A 21,509-nucleotide genomic window follows, 5' to 3' on the forward strand; every position below is an offset into this window, starting at 1 on the left:
TAGAAGTAGCTCTTTTCTCTCAGCCATACTGCTTCTGCTCTGACCAACATTCACATTCTGTTATTTTTTCATGTGTGTGGATTTGTGTTTTTATTAGGAATGTGTATTATTCTTAAAAAGTCACTAAACAGAGATGACTCATTGTTGTCTCTGACTGCTCCTTATTGCATAACTCTGCACATGCTTTTAGATCTAAATTCATTTTCATAAAAGTAAATAAAAAATAGATCGAGGTGGGTGGGTATTGCTCAGTGGTAGAGCACGTGCTTAGCAGGCACAAGGTCCTGGGTTCAATCCCCAGTACCTCCTTTAAAAAAAAAAATCGAGATAGTAAATAGAACAGTACCAGCCACAGTGGCTGTGTAATCATTATAGTTATCGGACTGATTTCACTTTTATCTTAACCTTCATGCCTTCACGAACACGTACCATCATTTTCTCTTCGTTCTGTCACTGAGGCCCTGCAACATGCCCATCAGTGTGCTGGGCGTGATATTACATTGGTGAGCAAAACGAAACAGAGTCTTGCCTTTGCTGAGATTATAAAGAGCAGAGGAAAGAAAAACCTAAGCCTCCAATGGTTGTACCACCTGAAAAATGTATTACTTCCCTGTCAACTAATACCAGGGTTTATCAATAGCGTGAGGAAATTTCCACTTATTATTTTCCCTTTAGTTTCAAATACGCACTATTTACATTTTATTTTCACTTGGATAATTAATATCTACATAAACATTAATTAAAGCACGTTATGTCATAGATCTATAGGTTCGTACTAATTATGTACGGTGGATGGATGGTCCTCTGTCAAAAAGAAAGTTTTATTAAATTGGTTTCATTCACTTCACTTCACACTGACCACTAGGTGGAGTTATTTCCGCTCTTTCCCTCTACCTTCCTACACTGAATTTGGGATAAAACAGACAGGAAAGCAAAGTAAAATGAAATGTGTAAGTGTTTTATATACTTAATAATAACTAGCTATGAAGGTTTTGTAAAGCTTTTAAAGCGTACATATGATTTTCACTGTACCAGAAATCCATAAAAACCATTATTTCATTTTTTTCATTGGAAATTTATTCTAGCTTCAGATTTTTTCCATGCCTAAAACTATATCAAAATCTTCGGGCAAAAACTAAAAGCACTAATTAAAATATTATGTAGTTAAAAATCAGAGTCTAGGATTAAAGTGCTATTTCTCACTCAGCCCTTTTTCTTTTTTAAAATTTCTCTAGTAGGTTTCAAGAGTGAAAAGGCATAGGTTTCCAACCTCCCTAATAGAATTAAAGTATCTCCCCCATTTTCCTCCCTTAAGAGAGCACAGAAAACATACGTTTAAAGAAGTGAAATCTAGAATTGTCTTTATTGTACATATAGTCCAGAATGCATGTACCTTTGTTTCCTCACTACAAAATGAGGGTATAGAGATTATCTCACAAGTTCCTGACAGGGCTAACATTTTGTTTGACTACAATAATTTTTTCTCTCGCCTTGAGTGTGCAAACCCCTAAGTTCCTAAAGTTGCCTTCTCCTAATACTAGCATTTTATAGTATTATAAATATAATATATCTATTATATTATAGATAGCATGTTATCTCCATATTGATAACAGCTTTTCAGAATTAGTATTTGGTGAAAATATATATGGCAGAAGGGTCCATACATAGAAACAGTGTCTTGATTGGACCATTACATTTTATTATTATTTTTAAATTAGCAAACAGGTAATCCATGCATGATGTATATATATAAATGCTATTAATCAGATTATGATATTTAAAAGACTATCTCAAAAATACTTGACAATGCTAAATAATAGTTTATTTTATTTAATTCGACTTAAATAATAAAAGATGGCATTTAATATTTACATACATAAAATTTATTTAAAGAAATAAAATTAAGCCCAACTTACTTTATTTTATATACATGGAGGCATATTTCATCTTGTTTCTAGAGATAGGGCAATAAGATCTAAATAATAGTATCTCTATTATTTGAAACTAATTAAGTATACTAATTATATCTATGTTTGTTTATTATCTATGTTTTCCCCAAATCTGTAAACTGATTTAGATAGGAATCACCCAGCCAATACACAAAATTATGAGAAATAAAAAATTCTGTTCTAAGCCATTAAATTTTGAGGTTACTTATGACACAGCAAAACTATCTGATGCATAAGGAGAACATAGTTGCCAGCAAAAAACCCAAAAAACCTTTGAGGATTAATACAGTTATTTGTGTGTGTGTTTAAAGACAGAATTTCTAAGTTGATTCCTATTTATTTTTATGATTTAGTACAATAAAAATATCATACATTTTATTGAAATTAAAAAGTCAGTGAGCAAATCTTATTCCATGTTCAACTCTGTCTTCATGTCATCTCAGAATAAAACCCAAATGTAGGTCATTTGGGGACTCTAAAGTGACCTAAGTAAAATCAGGTACAATTCTATAGTAATTTTTCTCATCTTACAGATACCACTTTTGTGACATTGGTAATCTGTAGAATATATAATAGGCAGATTGAGAACAAAGGCCACAGTTAATTACTACCTATACCAGCAAACTCAAGATAACAAAGCACTTAAATTTGGAGCCTTCTAATGTGTAGACATTTAATAAAAATTTCCATTTTTCTAATTGGAAAAAGGAAAAACTCTAAATCTGAATCCACATGAGGACATGAGGACATTAGATTTTTATACATATTTTTATATTAACAGTTTATCAAAACACTTATAGACATTTTCTTCCATATGTTTCTCTGAAGCATTATCTTGAGTTTTTTTTTCTTAAGAAACTTCAGGTAACACATTAAATACATGATTTGTTTTACGATATTACGGTGAAATGATGTAGCTTATAAACTCATTCTTTCATTGCGGTAACCGTTAGCTAACTCCCATGGAAAGGAAGTTTAACAAATGAACAATTCCTAATTACACTTGACTTCTGATCTTACAAGGATGAATTATTTCTCCTCCTTGGGTGGTATCCCCAAACCAATGGCCACCCAGATGACTTGAGATCCAAATTTGTATACACAAGACAGGATGTGGGGAGAAGTCTGGGGAGAATGTCTCTGGCGTGCTGAGTGGGGCAACCTGGCAACACATCGGCATTCTGACTCCTCCTGGGACAGTGCCTTGGCTGTGGAGCAAGATAGATGTACTCCCTGCGAAGTTACATTTATTCTCTGCCAAGCTCTCAAGGGAACACTTGACCTCTGAATTTTAAAAACCGACTTTAGTCAAGGAGATCACATCACTTTCATAGACTGCATCCAAGTTCACACACTAAAGACAAAACAGAGCAGAAGTTCAATTTGTAGCAGGACTTTGCATCAGCAAAGGAGGGCTGTTTCACCCACAGGAAACTGCACAAGTTACAGAAAACATTTCCTGTTGGATTCTGCATCAATTTGGCTGGCGTATGGCCCGCTTCCCCTGATCTGTGGCTTCACCTGCCAGGAGCTCTGCCTGGAGAGCAAGGCACCAGCTTAAGACAGAGCTGTTCTTCCTCCACCAGCTACCAAACCCCAGCTTTAAACTTGCCCGCTGCAAGGTGATTTATCCTCCTGCAAAAATGTCCTATGTTCTCTACACCTTTTAGAAGTAGGGGTGCCTAGATGTTGTTTACTATTAAGGTTCATTTTAATAAACTGCTTCGGCATTCAGTCACATTATTATCACATTCAGACATTAATCAGAGCTCCGATAAAACATCTGTTTTAAATAGGAAGTCCAATAAACTTCCTCTGTTGACTTGGACTTGTAGTCCTTCTTTTGGATTTAGCTCAGCTAATTAAAAAACACTTCCGCTAATCAGTTCCGTCATTTGTTTCAGGACACTTTTGGATCAGATGATATAAAGTCTCTCGAGGCTTCTCAACCACCTAATAATTTGCTTCCTTCCAAAACATTTCCCAGTCCATCATTGGTCCAAATTCTACCCTCACCTCCCCAGGTTGCAGAAGCTACCAGTCATCACAGTTACGACTGGTAACTTCTTTTTTCAGGCAAGTTAATCCTTATCTCTCTGTCAGATTACTGATCCCCAGTTTCAAGCAAATTGGAACTAGTTCTCCCACATATAACATTAATCATAAATTAAAAAAAAAACTAAATGGTGGAAACATAGGTAAATACTTGAACCAAGCATGGTCAGGTTCTACTCTTTGGACACAGATGCTAACGCTGGATGCTGAGTTCAATTTAGGTTGATGACTGATCACAGAATAACAAGGAAAACAACATTATGTGTGAAAATTGAGAAGGACATTGTGCTTTGTAGATAAGGACAATGATATTCATCAAAGTACTGTTATGAAAACTTGGACACACATACTTTCTGTGTAGTTATCTTAATATCTCAAATCCTTTGACAATATTACTTTGGCCCAATGAGTGGCTATTTTAGTCTATGTATAAATATACATTTTGCTCACTTGAAGTCATTTCATCGTATGAAATCATGAATCATGTACTGGGAGAAACTGAAGAACTGGCTTCATGATTAACAAGATAGTTAGACATCACTACGCCTTGAGGGTTTTCTTGTTTTGTTTTGGTTTTGGTTTTCCTGTTTAATAATAAAGATAATCATGTTCTTAACCTCTACAGTCTGGATCATCTCTGAACAGCCCTTGACCTTGCAATTCTGTCCATCACACGGACATAATATTAGCATGAGTAGAGAGGCCAAAACTACTTTTACCAGGTAAGCAATTAATCATTGGTTCTCAGTGAAAGCGTTATGGCATAATCTTTTAAGTTGCCTAGTAAAAAAGAATGCAGCATATCCTATTATGAGTAAAGTGAGGAACGCCAGGATCATGAAAGATTCTGCCAGGCCAGAAGCCAAGGCAAGGTGACTAGTCAAAGGGTACGTGCCTTCCTCTGTCTCCTGGACTCGCCCTACCTTGGGTCTCTAGTCCATCGTTCAGCAATTCACTTTCTCTGGATGTTTCCCTTCATATCTATCCTCCTTCTTCATCCTGCTTATGGGTGGTGTTGTTGGTCCTTTAAAATGAGAGCCTGTCTGATCTATTTTAGAGGCTCCTTCACAAATCACCTGAAACGTTTTCTTTCCTGAAGTGTCGTTCATGCTCCTCTAGGGGGAGTCAGAGAGGAGGAGCAAAGACCCATTTGCAATTCATTCAAAGGTGTTCCTTCACAGAAAGATCTCAGGCCCCCTGAGTTCTCCACACATTTTTGATAGCTTCAAGAGCACGAACTCCCTAACCCAGGACACCCGGTTGTTTTGCATCCATTACCTGCCAGGGTGCCTTTGGGGAGAAACGGAAGTAACTAACCCCATCCAGAATGGCAGTGCCTGGATTTCCCCGAATTCTACCCTATCTCTCCCTCCGTGTTCCTACACACGATCTGTCAGGACCCTCTACATCACTTTCACAGGTTTGCAATGCAGACTAAAGGAGGGAGCAAGAGCACCTCTTTCTTCCCCAACTCCCAGCCATCCTCCAACTGACGGTTTTCTTTCTGTACAGTAAGTGCCACGTTTTTTACAGCCCTTACTGTAAAAATGTAAAAATAAAATGACAGGCTTTAAACCCCAGGTTCGAGTCTGAAATCATGGTTGGTCTCTCCCATGGAGGCAATGATTTTAAAAGAGCTTTTGAACAGAGAAGGACACAACTGCCCAAAGGAAAAGGAGAAGGGCAGTCCAGGGACAAGGAACAAGTTGAGCAAGTCAGGGAAAGGTGGCCTGGCTGCTGTGAGTCGTTCTGTGGGCCTGGGGCTGAAGAGGGCGGGGAGGAGGGGGGTCCAGATGAGGGAAAGGGAGGTGCCCAGAAGAATGGGGAGGTTAGGGAGCCAGGCCACAGAGCCTCGAGCACCACACCAAGGAGCTGGCCTTGCATTCTGTAGATAAAGAAGAACCTTGAAAGATTTTCAGGTAGAGGAGTCAGAAGACCAGGCTGCACTTTGGAAAACAAAATGAAAAATGAGTCAGGAAGTTTGGAGGCTGGAGATTATGAGATCACTTGGGAGAGCATCAGCGTAATCCAGGTGAGACGTAATTACAAAGTCAACTCAGGCAGTGATGGGGGAAATGGAGATGTGGGCACAGCTTCTACAGGTGTTAGGGGTGTGAATATGAGAGACTTGCTGAATGAGCCTACTGGATGGGCAACAGGAGGAGGGGCTAAAAATGGCTCCCAGGTTTCTCTTGAGTGACTGGGTAGCTCAGGACACCCCTGCTGAGGTGCAGAATAACAGGAGGAGGAGAAGACTTGGAAGAATGATGGAGGGAGGGTTGAGAATGGCTTTCAGGCAAGTTGAGTTGGAGAGGTACAGCACAAACTTGAGCACATGGTAGGAGAGAGGTTTGGTAGTCATCAGTGTATGGGTGATAACTGAAGCCATGGGAATGAATAAAATAATCACAATGGGGTAGGGAGGGTATGGCTCAAGTGGTAGAGCGCATGCTCAGCATATACAAGGTCCTGGGTTCAATCCCCAGTACCTCCTCTAACAAAAATTAAGTAAACCTAATTACCTCCCCCAAAAGAGTTTTTTTTTTAAATAATAATAATCACAATGAGCACGTAGGGTAGGCAAATGGCTTTTGACAGAGACCAGGGGAACAACCCTTATGTATGCATGAAACAAGGGGCCAGCAAGAGAGACTGAGGTGGGACAGTCAGAGAAATCAAAGGAAACCCAAAGGAGATTAGATGTCTTAGTCACAGAGGAAGAAGAGAATAACCTCACTCTACTTTTACCCTTCCAGAGATCAGGGGTTTATTTCTGGCGGGGGGGAAAAAAACCTCACATAAGAAATTCTGGCCTTAGGTACAAGAATGGACTGAACGCAAGGGAATGAAAAATTTACACACCAAACTGTGAGATTCTCCACCTCACCTCCCTGATCTATTTCCAGAATGCAGGTAGCTCACCCCAGGGAGGTTGATGGAGGATTCTTCTCTGTAGAAACTACTGGAAGATGTATTTCAAAAGATAGATAGATAGATAAGCAAAAGAAATAGATTAGAAATCCAGGAAACAGAGGATTCAACGCAGGCAAAAGCACAGCAGGACAGCAGCTGCACAGCAGGCAGAGAGGACAAGCTTTCCAGACTAAGTAAGGAAGCAGAGGACTGAACTAGCAGGGCCCTCAGGGCAAAATATGAAACTCATGTGCTTCAGTGTCCAGAAAAATTACTGGTAGATATTTGGTTGATCTGTTGGAGCATTTGGGAAAAAAATATAGATAAACATATAGAAAATCAAGCAGATGAAAAATTAAAGCAATTATCCTTTCAAAGGGAGAAAAGGGGTAAGAGGAAGAAAACATAATCATAGTACACTACTTGGCTCAGCAGAGAACAATATTTAAATTTACATTGTAAACATGAATATATAAACATGCATATGCTGACTGCTGATTTACTGAAGAATAGGTGACGTAATCATATTGTGAGGATGGGGGAAAAGGGAAGAGAGGGGACGTGTAAGAGGACTAAACCCTCAAACGTCAAAATAATAATGGGAAGAAAAAAGATATCTAAAATGTATAAATGAAAAGTCAGAGTACAAGCACATTATTTAAAAATATGGAGATAAACACCAGAAGAAACAGCTAAGAGTGAGAAAGGATGTTCTCCAGGGAGCAGAAGTGAGTTTGGAAGAGTAGGGGTGAGGTAAGCAACAGCTGTTTTCATTGTCTTTCAGCACTGGCTGATATTTTAACTATGCATACGAATTACTTGAACAAAAATAAAAAGTAATTAGAGATAAATGGAAAGTGTGGAAGTGGAGGCAGAAAAGGTAGAGTGTTCAGTCAATGGCTTCGCTGGGCAGGAGGGAGACAGGGCAGTAGCTACAGAGGATGGCACAGCTCAAGGAGGAATTGTGCTAAAATGGGAGAGGCTGGAGCTTAGCGATCTCCTATGTGGAGGTAACAGGTGAAAAGGAGAAGTTGAGAGAGCCGACGATGAGGAGGTAACCAGTGATGAGACCCTGGAGGAGGAAGTAGGAGGAAAACACTATCGTCTGGGTGGAGGAAGTTTGGGAATAAAACATTGCTGTTTACTGGGAAACCCTCTCTGGGCTCATCTTGTTACCTCTTCCTCTCTCTCTCTGCCCCTGCCTCCCACTTAAACGTGCTCTTCTAATCTAATAGCGCTGGGTTTTTCCCAATCAGGAAAGTCTCACTCTTTCCCCAATATTCCAAATCTATGAAGGAATGAGAAATTCAAATCTTTGTACATCTTACATTCTTGGACATGTTTTCATTTCCCTGAAATTATACTCTTTGCCCACTGCGCATCAAAGACGTTTCTTCACTTCTTTCTTAAAGACATTCAGGTAAGCAATCTGGTAACACCCTACCCTTAATGAATACACTGAAATCCCTGCACAGCCCAACTGCCACCCACTAATCTGTCCTCACTGAAAATATAATAAAGATGCCCGTAGAAACTCAATGACTCTGTTTAAGCAGGTAACCCAGGCAGGAAAGTCATTTTCAGGGAATGATAAATACCCTTTGGGCTGTGCCCTGTCTTGGAACAATTCTGGTACCACGCGTGCTGCATGGCCACCATGGTAGTCTGCAGAAACAGCCAACACACAAAAAAGATTCTCAGGAGGGTAGCTGTGTGGATTGCTCCCTGCAAGTCCCCAGGGGGCGCCGTCACACTGAAATCTGTGGAAATGGCACCCCTGCCTTCCCCAGGGCGGGACCTGCCAGCATCTATACACAGCAGTCCTGGTGAGACCCGTTATTTACACGATACTATGTTCCCGGATGGGATAAGACTCTAACTTTTTAATCCCATTCACTCTCTTAAAAGCACATTAAACTGCATCTTAAGCACATTATACTCACAAATAGAAGCCGGAGTTGGAGTGCATTGAATTCTCCACCTCCTGTCCCCAGTGGATTTCCTTTCTAATATGTAGTTTAAAACAAGGCTATCCAATAAACGTAGAGTTGGTTCTAAAATTACAAAGAAACACTGCCACAGCGGCCGCTCTTTATCATTTCTGAAAAGTGAATATGGGTTGGGCTGCCAAGTTTTCTTAGCAGTTGTGCTTTGCAGGTGGCTGCATTCCAAGATCCAGATGTAGCAACATCCTGCACACGCACTGTTAAGCCTTCTGCAGCACTCTCCCTGAGGATGGTATGGACTTCCAGGCAGAACCGGTGGAAGCATGGTGTGAGCAGGTAAAAACAGCAAAAACAACAGCAGTGACAGTAGATTAGGATAAAAGTCACTGAAGAAGGGCAGGGAGAGTCAAAAGGAATGCAGCGTTTTGTGCATTTGACACCTTCGTTTACTCAAAGCCCGGGCATCATGGTACAATAACATTAAATACCCTGGATGCCAGGGAGGCGTTTGAAACACAGTTGGGAGTCTGTTTTCCAAAGAGATGATGCCCACTTTACAAAAGGGGAAAATTCCCTTTTAAAGGAACATAAGCCAGTATTCAAAATGGCAAGATCTCTTGTTTAAACTCGTTCAAAATTATAGTTCAGAAAGTCTTTTTTTTTTTTAAGTCTCCCTCTCCTTCTACCTTGAAATTTTATTATTAAGGCGCGTCTACCGTGATTGCTCAGCGTTTTTAAATACAGCTGCTGACAATTGATAAGCTGTAGGCAACCGTGCTCTGATGAAGTGAACGTGAACACTGGGAGGTGTCCACCTCCATCACACACAATTCAAGCCCAGGTTCTGCAAGGGACAGGAAGTCCAGGGTGGAAACAGCTCAGAGGACAGCCTCTTTACTACGAAGCAGGATGTTTCCTGGACTAAAAACCAATTGTGCATCTTTTTGAAAAAATATTACCTTTTCCCAACTATCAAGAGCAGGGACTAATTGTGAGGGGTTTTGGAACCTCACAATTCAGAAGTGGAAAATACCAAACTGTAACTTTGCACCTATTGTGTTGTTGTAAAGTTCATTCCATTGGCTCAAAGATTTTGACAAAGGTGCTGCCTACCCTAGACCTCAGATGCTAAGCCAGGGATTGCTAGCCTTGAGCTCATTGGTGGTTATTTGACTACGAAGCATCGCATCCACTTTAACATGGTTAATTTTCTCACAGATACCTGGTATTTTGTATCCACATACTGTTCATGCTTATTAAAACATGCTTAAAATTAATGACAAAGATACAAACACAAGTCATCATAATACACTTCACCACACATGCACATGTGCACACACACAATCATGAACTGGTTCTATACTTGGGCATAAACTCCACACTTAACTGTGAAAATGTTTCAATTCCATTAAGCTATGCATGATGTCATTTTATTTCTTGGCAACAATGTATCAAAATTTACTTTCTGCTTTTTTTTTTTTTAATCCATTACAACCTCTGTTGAGCTATAAAGGGCCGTTTGGCAGCTCTATTCAAACAGCTCCACAATTTACATTAATAGCACCCTTGAATAGAGCATGAGTCTAACAATGATGGTTCTGAAATTCCAAAATCTTTGTAATACACACAGGCACACAAATAAGTAAAACTCTGTTTTTAGGAGTCTGTATTTCATTTCCATTTTATTTCACATTCAAATTGCTTCCTGAAATTATCTCAGAGGCTTTTTTTTTTTTTCCTCAAAACTTTAGAGGCCCAGGCCCTGTGATAACTAGGTGGTTTTGGTTTTCGGTTTTTTGGGGGTTTTTTGTTTTTTGTTTTTTTCCATCACATGAAGCAAGTTTGGAATTGGACAGAGGCAAATGACACTTGTCAAACTATTTCCTATTTCATAAAAGGGTTTTTGAAAATTCAATCATTGGGGAAACAAGGCCTATTAAATTTGATTTATAATTAGGAAATATGGAGTCGGCTTTGGAGAGGATGTGACCCAGCCCCCATGTCTTACAGGGTTGACTGATGGGGCCACTTCCTAGAAGCAAACCCGGGTCTGGAAGTCAGGCCCCGCCTCCTCCCCAAAGCACACCGCACGCAGCAGTATTGCCGGTTAGTCCTCTTCCCCAGCATCAAAACACATTCACAAAATAGGAAAGACACGGGGCTATTAGTTGATTATTTTATGAACAAGAAATTAAAAACTTAAATTAGTACACGGAAAGAGCTGGCACGAACGGACCGGTCGGTTCTCACGGCAGCAGCAGCGTCTGCACAACATACCCCCAGCCGCTGCCCTCAGCCCTTCCCCCCTCCGGGAGAGGCGGTGCTGGCGGCTGCAGACTTCTTCAGCTCTATTTTCATAGACTGAGTCTCAGCTCGAGGCTCGAATTTGGTCAGATTTCCTGCTCCTGGGGCTGCCACTACTGGCTTTCCTGCTTTCATACCTTTTGACATAGGAATGCGGGTGGGTGTAGGCCGCTGGGATGACCCGTCTTGTCCTGACTGTAAGAGAGAAAATACAGAAACACGAGGGCGACGCGGGTGAGTTTCCCCCTGGAAATGCCGTGGATCTGAACGTAAGCAGGGCTCTCGCCACCGGACCACCCCCGGATCACCCCCTCCCCGGGTAAAATGATGGTGAGAAAGTTGGAGGTGGTGTCTAGCCCACTCTGACTGCCTCCCTTTCCCTCTCCCGAAATATCTCTACCAAACTTCCTTTCCTTCCCAAGCCCTGAACCCACCTCCTCACCCGTCCTGAGGACGACCCTCGGTCCTATTTCACAGAGAAAATACGGGCCTCCTGGCGCAAACTCAGCCATCTTCACTCCTCCTGTCCCCCAAATGACTTCCATTTTCTTTAGAAGCAGCCAGTTTTTCTCATTTTTTTGCTTTTGTTTTTCTTCTCATTTTTTTTGTTTTGTTTTGTTTTGTTTTTTGAAGGGGGGGTCATTAGGTCTATTTATTATTATTAGAGTTTTTTTGTTTGTTTGTTTTGGGTTTTTGTTTTTGTTTTTAGGGGAGATACTGGGGATTGAACCCAGGGCCTTGTGCATGCTGAGCATGTGCTCTGCCACTTGAGTTATACCCTCCCCCCTTCTCATTTCTTATTGTCACTGCTGAGACCACACCCTCCTTCTTTAAGTGCTCCTAAAACTCTTGCTGTGATTTCTCCCTTGGGTCTCATCCATTCCCCTCGGTCTCTGATTACTCCTTTTCACCTCGTGGTGGCACCTGGTTCTACCTGGCCTGCCTTCTAAATGTGGGTGTCATCATGCTCCATCGTCAGCCCCCTTTCAATTCTGCACACCCACCCTGAGCATCGCCTCCGTTATCACCCTACGTGTTGATGAGTCCTGGGACATTGAGCCCTCAGTGCTCTCCTTAAATGCAGATCCAATATTTCCAACCACTTGCTAGGCATTGCCAGTGTCCCTCAGGCTTCTCAAATGTAACATGCCCCAAACATTACTTATTGTCTTCTCCAGACAGCAGGCCCCCTGGGTTTCTCATTTTATCCACCCTCACAGCCAAGCCAGAAACCTCAGAGCCACCCCCTATACTGAATTTGTTATGAAACCTTTGATTCTGTCTTCAGTACATCTCTGTCCTCCAATTTCACGACCACAATTCAAGGCTATACCATCTCTAACCTAGAGAATTCTAACAATATCCCTGTCCTCAACCTGTTTCCTCCAGTTATCCTTTTGTTTTATCGACCTATCTAGAACATAAGTAATAGAATTTTTTAAATCATTTCCCTCTTGATGGCTCCCATTGTCTATTCCCCAACATTAAATGCCAATTTCGTAAGACTGACACCTCTTCAGTATCCAACCCAGGGTGCTTCTCCTTTTCTGTTCCTGCCTTTCGTCCCCACGCCCATCTGCTGCAGCACAAAGGGACTGCTCACCGTTCCCCAACATGCCAGCCCCTCCACACTGCCATGCCTGTGCACACACTGTCCTCTCCACACTCCTTCCCCTTTCCTTCTCAAAAATCTCTCCCTATCTGTGAAAACCTCTTCCCCGTGGGAAGCTTTCTCCGGTGCTTTCTTTCTATCTACTGCTTCCATAGGACCACTAGGCAGGTTCCAATCCTGCCTCTCCCACTGGACCAGGAACTTCTACAGGTCCTCTTTACAGTCAGCACCTAACCCCATGCTTAAAGTGTAGCCAACACTCAATAAATGTGGAATAAATGCACACACAAACTAGCCACACTATTCATTTTCTGAGATGCGTGTCCCAAAATTTTTGTTGTCCTTGCTTTATGGGATCTGGTATACCTGAAGTAAGTGGGCTATCGCTTAGGCCTTAGAAATCTTACACAGTTATTTTGAAATCCTATTTGGGTATGGGCTTTAATCAGTCACCCAACATGTTGCTACAGAAGGTAAGGCTATCCTGTTCTGACCTTTAAAAAATGGGAAGATGTTTCAGCAGAAAATCAGCTCTAAATTACAACAGTTACACCTCCACTTCTTTTATAAAAATCCAAGCTATGCACTGTGTTCCTTAAAAAGCAGGATTGAACCATTTGAGAAGGGTGAGCAGTTCTGAATGCTATTTGGCTCCTGTAGAGTCAGTAACAAAAAGCTTTGCCAGCAGAGCAATTAGTAATTCACACTTGGAAGCCTGTCTTGGGCCTATGTTTGTGCATGGAGAATTAAAGTAAATTACATGAAGACGTGGGAAAATGAGCCATAGTTTCTATACTTAAATAATAAGCTTCCTGTCTTTCTTAAGAGCTTCCAAGATATGCAGAAGAATTTGTTCAGGGACTAGAAATCACAATTTTTGCCAGTTTAAATTATTATCTAAATAGTAGACATTCTTCTATGTCATTTACCAATCGTCCCCAATAAACGAAGACAGCCACTGGAACTATTTTGAAAAACAGAATTTATTTTTGTCTCTGGTTTTATAGTCTAGATATGCCTTTTTAAATCCTTCATTTAGCCCTCCAGCTGGTTATTAAATAAATATTTATCAAGCACCTGCTCTCTGCATGATACTGTTAAGATATTATTAATGACATATAGTGTTTAGACCTAGAAATTCACTTCTTTTTTACTTTTAAAAAAGTTTTTGATATAAAAATCTTTTAATCTTACTTTTGGAGTAAAGTATGACTATGACCAGACAGAAGTACATATTGAATATCTTAGGTTATAGAAACATAACGCAGGAACACATTGAATTTTTCCTGCATACTGACTGTTTCTCTCCAGGTTCCATTTTTTAAAAAGCACTTTAAACATAAAAGTCAAATTTTAAACGTTTTTAGTACCACAGGCTAACACTGCAAAGAGGCCATCCTGTGGATTTCTGGTGTCTCCATAAGTTACATGAAAGAAACAAAACTATCCCTCCAAATTAGCTCAAATTAATAAAATATTAGGCTACTTTGTAGTCTCATTTCTTGGTGTAGATGGTCCCCTAGGAAGCATCTGGTAGTGGGTTCGGGTGGGGCGACAGGCGTGTGGCTTTGCTGTATTTGGGGCGCTGGGTTACTCTGACGGCTCACTCGTGCCCCCCTGGGTTGGCTGACCTCTGGAGCTTCCTCTACTCACCACTGACTGGGTTCCTCGGGCGGATGAGGTTGTGACAGGTGTGATGGTGATGGTGCTGGTGACTTTGCTCCCGCCAGGGCGCGACGAGAGATGGTTCCTGGGAGAGCGCAGGACGGTGCCAGTGGACACCTCCTTCTCAGCCGTCACGCTGACAGGTCGGACAGTGATAACCGGACTTGCTCCTTCGGCCGACGTCCCCGGGGATCGTTTAAACTGAGAACCCAAGTGAATGTGAATTTTATTGTCTTCCGTGGTTATGATATTGGCATTGGAGTTGTATTTCCGGACTGGAGTTGGAACAGTCTGCTTTTCTGGGGTGACTTTGAAGACAGTCCTTCCCACGGGCATTTCCTGGGATTCGGGAGAGACGGCGACCTCAGCTGGTGCCGCGGACGTGGACACCGTCATGATCTGGATCGGGGAGGTGGGCCTGTCCGCAAACGCACCTCTTCCACTTTCTGGGGTCTTCTCTCTGGAAAAGGTAGTAATTGTGACTGGGGACATGGATCGTTCTGTGCCAAGAGGGCCATCGCCACCTTTTTGCTTTTGAGACATGACATTTGGTGATGGAATAATGGTGATCCTTGGTTTCTGATTCCCTAAGGTAGGAATGACGGTGGTACTAGAAAAAAATTCTTCAGACGTCGGGCTGGTTATCTCCAAAGTCGCGGTACTGTTCTCGTGGTCTGGGGTCACTCGGATGTGCAGGGGCTGACCCTGCTTCGGGGAAAGGACCAGCTCTCCCGGGTGCCCCGGACTGGAGCTTGTTCGAGGCCCTTTCTCTTGAGTCATCGGGGGCCCGTTTTCCCTTTTTCTCATCCACGGAATCCAAGACTTCCTCATGGTGAGCTCGTTGGCCGCTGGCGGATACCGGTCCAGAACAGAGGATCGTTCCATAGGCTTCTTCAGCCCCACCTGCCGAAGATTACTCATGATGTGATTCTCTTCTTGGAAGGATTTCCGGATGAACACCGCCGGCGTCTCCTCCTCCGCCGCCTCACTGCTGACGGCATCCGTCTGGACGCCGGTGGACGTCACGGGAACATCCACCATTCTCCTCCCGTTCACGCTGGGCCTGAGAGCTCGGCTGTAACGCTTCGAAAGCTCCAACTCTTTGGTCAGATTGAGGACCTCCTGCCCCATGTTTTTGTTCTTATTTTCCTCTTCCAGGAATCTTTGTTGGAGAACAGAATAATCCACTTGGAGCTGAGAAAGCTGATCTTCTTTGTTCATTAACTCATGAATCTTCTCCTTAAGGGCTTGCACTTCGGCTTTTAAGTCTCGACTTTTAGCTTCTTCCAACCGAAATCGGTGTCTCAGCTCCGCTTCCTGGCTCACAGCCTCACCTTTCTCTATTGCTTTATTCTTGGCAATCTGGTGTTTTATCTCCTCCAACTGTTGGGAGAGGAAGTTCGCCTTATCCTGCTCAGTTCTAAATTTCTGCTCCAGCTGGTCATACTCATCCTCTGTCTTCATCAAATCCCCTTCGACCACCTCCAGTTGTTGCAGGCGTTTCTTCAGCCTCTCAATTTCAAGGGTAAGTTCCTTAATTTTGTTATCTTCTGGGCAGGTGAGCTCAGGTCCTTTTCGAGACCTCCCTCTGGTTATTTCTCTCTCCACTTCCTCTATCCCATCAAGTCTCTTCTTTAGTAAGTCAACACTGCAGCTTAATTCAGAGGATTTTTCTTCTTCACTTTTCAGTTTGCCTATTAACTCGTCTCTCTCTTTTGTCAAATTGTACACCTTTTCCTCCATTTCAGATTTCAGTTTTAAAAGCTTCTTACTTTCTTCTATTAGTTTCTCAGTGACATCCATAACCTTTCCTTGTTCCACCTTGAAGTTTTTATTGAGTCCATCTACTTTTCTCTCTTCTTGCTTTATTTTTTCCATCATATTTTTCCTTTCATCAACCAGCATCACCGTAAATGACTTCAACTTTGTCAGATCATCTTTGAGGCTTAATTCAGCCTTTTCCAATCTACTTTCGGAACATTCCAGTTCTTTAACCCGACTCTTGACCACCTCCAATTCATTGAGCAGGTCCTTGGTTAAGTTCTTTTCTTTCTCCAGATTTAAATGCAGCTGGGTGCACTCAGATTTACTCTTGCTAAAGGCTTCTTCCAGTTTCTCCAGTTCTGACATTCTCTTCTGTAACTTCTCAACTTCAAGTTTGAGCTCCCGGCTATGGTGTTCTTCCTCCTGCAGCTTCTTCCTCAGTTCCCGGCACTGGGATTCCGTTTTCGTGATCTCCTCATCTTTACCCTCCATTTCGAGCACGCGCTTCCGCAGATTTTCCACTTCTGCCATGAGGCTGGAGTTGCCACATTCCCCTTTGGCAATTTTCTCTCTTAGTTCCTGAAGTTCTTCCTCTGCCTTTTGAAGATTTTTGTTGGTCTCTTCCAGCTCCTCAATTCTTTGAGTTAAGCCAACCAGCTTGAGCCTGAGTTGCCTATTGTGAGACTCCTGATTGGCAAGCTTAGCGTTCATCTCTTCATGCTCCTGGGAAAACCTCGAAGCCTTGTGTTCAAAATCCACTTCCAGCTTGAGCAATTTCTGCCTGTCTTCTTTAGATTTGGAAGTAATGGCTTTGAGCTTTTCTTCCTCTTCCCTCAGTTTCTGAGTCAGGTCCTGTACTTTCTGGCTTTGCAGGCCAAGTTGCTCGATATGCATTTGCCTTTCATCCACCAGCATGAGTGCAAAGGACTTGAGTTTCACCAGCTCATCTCTCAGTTTGTTGAGCCGCTTAGCGTTTTCCTTTTCTTTGCGGGCTTGGTAAGCCTTTTCTTGTTCAAGGAGTTTTTTCAACCTAGAAAACAAAATATATTAAAATATTACCTTTATTACCTTATATATTATAGTTTATATATTCTGTAATATATAAATAATATTTCTTATAACTATTAAAGAGTTAATCAGCAAAGAAGTTTGTCTTAGACATTAAATAAGAATAAAATACTATTATAATAAATCCCTTATCAATTACTGCAATATGAAGGTTTAACAAATGGCCATTAATGAAACCAATCAGAAATCAGGATGCTAGTTACTCACAGGGAGGGGTAACGCCTAGAAGGGGGCCTGAAGAGGGCTCTTCAGGTATAGTTTCTGTTTCATGATCTGTGTGCCTGTTACAAAGAATTGTTCAGCTTATGAAATTTCAGTAAGTTGAACACTTTGATGTGAGCAGCTTTCTGCATCTATACTGTACTTCAATAATATAACCACTGAGTTAAACTTCGGTTTTGCAATAATAAGGGCTATTTATAGAGAATTTTCTGTGCTCTAGGCACTAGTATTTATTTTGTCCTCATGGCATTTGTATGAGGCACGGACTGCTACTATCACCCCCCTGGGGAAGATGAGACGGGGCGCCCGCCCCAGGTCACACAGTCAGTAAGTGGCGGTACTGGGATACAAACTCCTGCAGCAGAGCCTAGAACACTTGTTCCTTGTCTGTGTATCACATGACTTCAAAAGAGAAATTTACCTTAAATGAAAGAGAAGACTCTGAAAAGAAGAACCTTTGAGTTTTCTTATTTTGTATGCAACTACTGTTGGGGACAAGGCAAGTGGAACTTTCTGGTAGAAAGCTGATCTGCATAAACTGGTTTTAGTTACCACCAGATCTGGCATACGGTCTTACCTTTGTTTTCTGATTTAAATAGTTGGTTTTTTTTTTTTAATTGAGAGCTAGGTAGGAAGGAAATCTGAATTCCTAGCAATACAAAAGTGTGGCAGCCACAGAAATTACTATTTTGTATGCATGATGTGCATTTTCTTTCTGGTGTTTATGTATTGCTTTAAAAAGCAGAAATATAAATATACCACAGTAACTAGGTACCATCCTTGTGGTGGTCAGCTAACTTGCACCAGTTTTTAATAGCTGTTTTCAATTATCCATAAAACAAAGTTGATCTAATAATTATATTTACCATGTGTAGTATAAGAATGTGTTTTAGTAATTTATGCTTATAAGAGAAGCAAGTTATAAACAACCACTAATGTATTTGTTGTAAGTACATTTTTCTTTCAGTATATTTTGAACTTCACTTATTCTGAATGGCTTCTTTCATATTTATGACTAGATTAGCTGTTATCCAAGTAAACAAGTTAGTAGTCTTATATTGCATTGCACAAGAAATGATTGGACATAATACAGAGAAACTATAATCAATCCAGTGTCAGATAGAAATGGCTCTGCTAAGAACAAAAAAAAAAAAAAAAACACACAAAAATAACAAAAAACAAAGCAAAACAAAAAAAAAAGAAAAAAAGAAAAAAGAAATGGCTCTGCTAATATCATTAAGATTTTCTAAATAGAATATGTTTTTATAAAATATACCTTTGTGTCTAAGCATCTATTAACAAAAATGCTTGACTTCCAAACCTATTATGGCTTTATTCCTAAAATAAGAGGAAAATATTATTTTCAAGTCCTCTGGACTCACATGAGTAATACTATAATAGCTTCACTAATTGTGGTTCTTACATGTGTAAAAGGTCATTTTATTGATTATCTTATCTTTTTACTTGGAGACAAAGCAACTGAAATGTCACAGAACTAAAGAGTAAGAGAGACTTTAGGGGATATTTTCAAATTTCTTGACCTTAACTAGACTGTCAGAGACAAATTCATTAAAAAAATTACATTTTTCAACTTGATTATTATTTTATTTTTCTATTTTTTTTTGGAGGAGGGAGGTAATTAGGTTTACTTATTTATGTAACAGAGGTACTGGGGATTGAACCCAGGACCTTGTGCATGCTAAGCATGTGCTCTACCACTGAGCTATACCCATCCCCAATGTCTTTCAACTTTAAAGCTTTAAATGTTAAAATTTCTAAAGATATGTGTTTAAGAATTGTATGCCTCTATGCTATTAGAGGCAGGGGTTTGGTGTGGCTAAAGCATAAGCTTTGGGGTCAGACATAGCAGAATCTGAATTCTGGCCCAACAGTTTTCTAATTATGTAACCTCTGGTCAGTCATGAAATTCTTTTTTTCTTTTTCTTTTTTAAATTGAAGTATAGTCAGTTTACAATGTGTCAGTTTCTGGTGCACAGCATAGTGATTCAGTCATACATATACATACATATACATACATATATTCCTTTTCATATTCTTTTTCATTATAAATTACTACAAGATATTGAATAAAGTTCCCTGTAGTCACTGAACTCTTGACCCTCAGTTTTCTAGGCTGCAAAGGAAGGAGCAAGGGATATTAACACCCCCCTCAGAGGATGTTCTGAAGGTTGAGACAGTAGAAGTAAAGACTGACACATGGACTACACAGATGTAATAAAACACAAAACAAATATAAGAACTAGAGAGTACGCTATTCCCTCCATATGGAAAGTATGTTCAGTGCTTTTTGTGTTTAATCCATAAGTATTTTTGTTATTATCCTGACTTTGATAGTAAAACCTGGGGCACTGGTGTTCCAGCCAGAGAAAAGGAGAAGGCTTTCTGAGCAACAGACAATCCTGTGGGCTAGAGCATGACCTTGGAACTTGGCTTCTGTGAAGCCACATTTTTCAGGGCCTCACACCTGTGATTATTTCTCTTTTTCTAGGCCTATTAAAATCTCTCTCCTTCCCTCTTCTGTCACATCTTAAGTCATTCTCATCTCCTAAAGTGGAACTAACAGCAATACACAGCCCATTCTCTGCATGCTCCCAAAGTCCAGTTTCCCCGTTGGTGTCGCTGAGGGTTAGATCCAGGACATAGTCAATATGCGTGGCTCAGCCAGGACAGCCTGCCAACAGTTGTTCACCCCCTAGGACTAGGATAAACGCATCGTAAGAGATACCCATATAGTCCAGATAAAGAGGGCTCCGTCTCTCATTTGAGGTTTCCAGCTTAAGAGATACACCTCTTCTCCAGCAGCTGATGACTAGAGTGACCACATTCTTTGAGAGGCCATTGCTCAATAGGTCAGAGACACTCACTGTCTAATAGCCACTATTAATACCAAATGGCTGACCTAGTATCAATCATAACATACATTCAACAAAAATTAAACTCAGCTCAGCATTGTCAGGACTTTAATTCACACATCTCTATATAGGTAGCTTGAGCTAATTTCAAGCTTATTTATTTGTTCTTTCTTCCATTTACTCATTCAGTCAATATTTTTTGAGGACTTCCTATGTGTCAGGCACTGTGCTAGGGGGCACCCTAGAGGGTGGCACCCAGCCTCATGGAACTTGCATTAACAGAAGCAGGCAGACATTACAAAACTGTAAGTTGGTAAGTGTTATACAAGCCTGATTCTGAAAATATTAACATGAGAAGTAAATAAACCAGAAAACCAAGACTAAGAAGGTGAATGAGTGCCCCGATTCTCATCAGCAGCTGCAGGCTGAGCACTAAGTCTCCTGAAATCAAATTTATTCTTGGCAAGTTCTGAATTTTCTACAAGCACTTTATCTTAGTCAGAGGACAAACGGAAGACAAGGAAACAATCTAATCAGGTTTCCAGAATTCTCTTGCTTTTCTTAATAACCCCTCATTTATCCTTCATACCAAATAAAATTATATTTTTAACTCAAAGATTTTTCACTTAGAATGTTCAGAAATTCAGTTATTTTTAGCTAGAAGATATTAAAAGCGTAGACCCAGACGTGCTGATTGTTTATGGGGTATAACTTTATCAAGACTCATCAAAATGTATAATTAAATGTATAATTAAAATTGATGAATTTTGTAATATGTAACTTACGTCTCAATTTTAAAAATACATTAAAAAATATTAAAAGCCCTGGAAAGTATTCTAAGATGTCAGATAAAGGGTGAAAAGTTGTAAAAAATTATGAGAATGACTGAAAATATTATAGAAAACATAAAATAAGTTATGAATCTTAAGGCAGGAAGAGGTGAAAGCAGAAGTTGAAAAAAGGGAAGACAGCTAGCATTCAATGTGCTCTTAACAACCATGCTATTCCTCAAATAGATATTGCTTGAACAGCTGAAATTTGTAAAACTTTGTGTTTGTTCAGGGCAACTTCATCTTGTGTGATTCAGCCTATCCTTCCGGAACGGTCAAGATCCTCCCTGGACTGTTTTGTCACCCAA

General features: G+C 40.7%; 1 protein-coding gene across 6 annotated transcripts in view; it reads right to left on the reverse strand.

Moving 5' to 3' along the window:
- FILIP1 (filamin A interacting protein 1) overlaps nt 1-21,509 on the reverse strand; it is a 191,838-nt gene that overhangs the window by 4,109 nt on the left and 166,220 nt on the right. For 4 of the 6 annotated variants that reach the window (XM_072965514.1, XM_072965515.1, XM_072965513.1 and 1 more), the window contains exons 5-6: nt 14,433-17,238; nt 11,028-11,362 (exon numbers count right to left, since the gene is read on the reverse strand). In XM_072965514.1, the coding sequence (XP_072821615.1) occupies nt 11,156-11,362; nt 14,433-17,238 (3,013 nt within the window). In that variant the 3' untranslated portion in view covers nt 11,028-11,155. Of the gene's footprint in view, nt 1-11,027; nt 11,363-14,432; nt 17,239-21,509 lie in introns of those variants that run through there. The other 2 variants (XM_006216117.4, XM_031680277.2) reach the window with 1 other exon arrangement.

Source organism: Vicugna pacos, chromosome 8, assembly GCF_048564905.1.
Source record: "Vicugna pacos chromosome 8, VicPac4, whole genome shotgun sequence".
Classification (NCBI taxonomy): Eukaryota; Metazoa; Chordata; class Mammalia; order Artiodactyla; family Camelidae; genus Vicugna; species Vicugna pacos.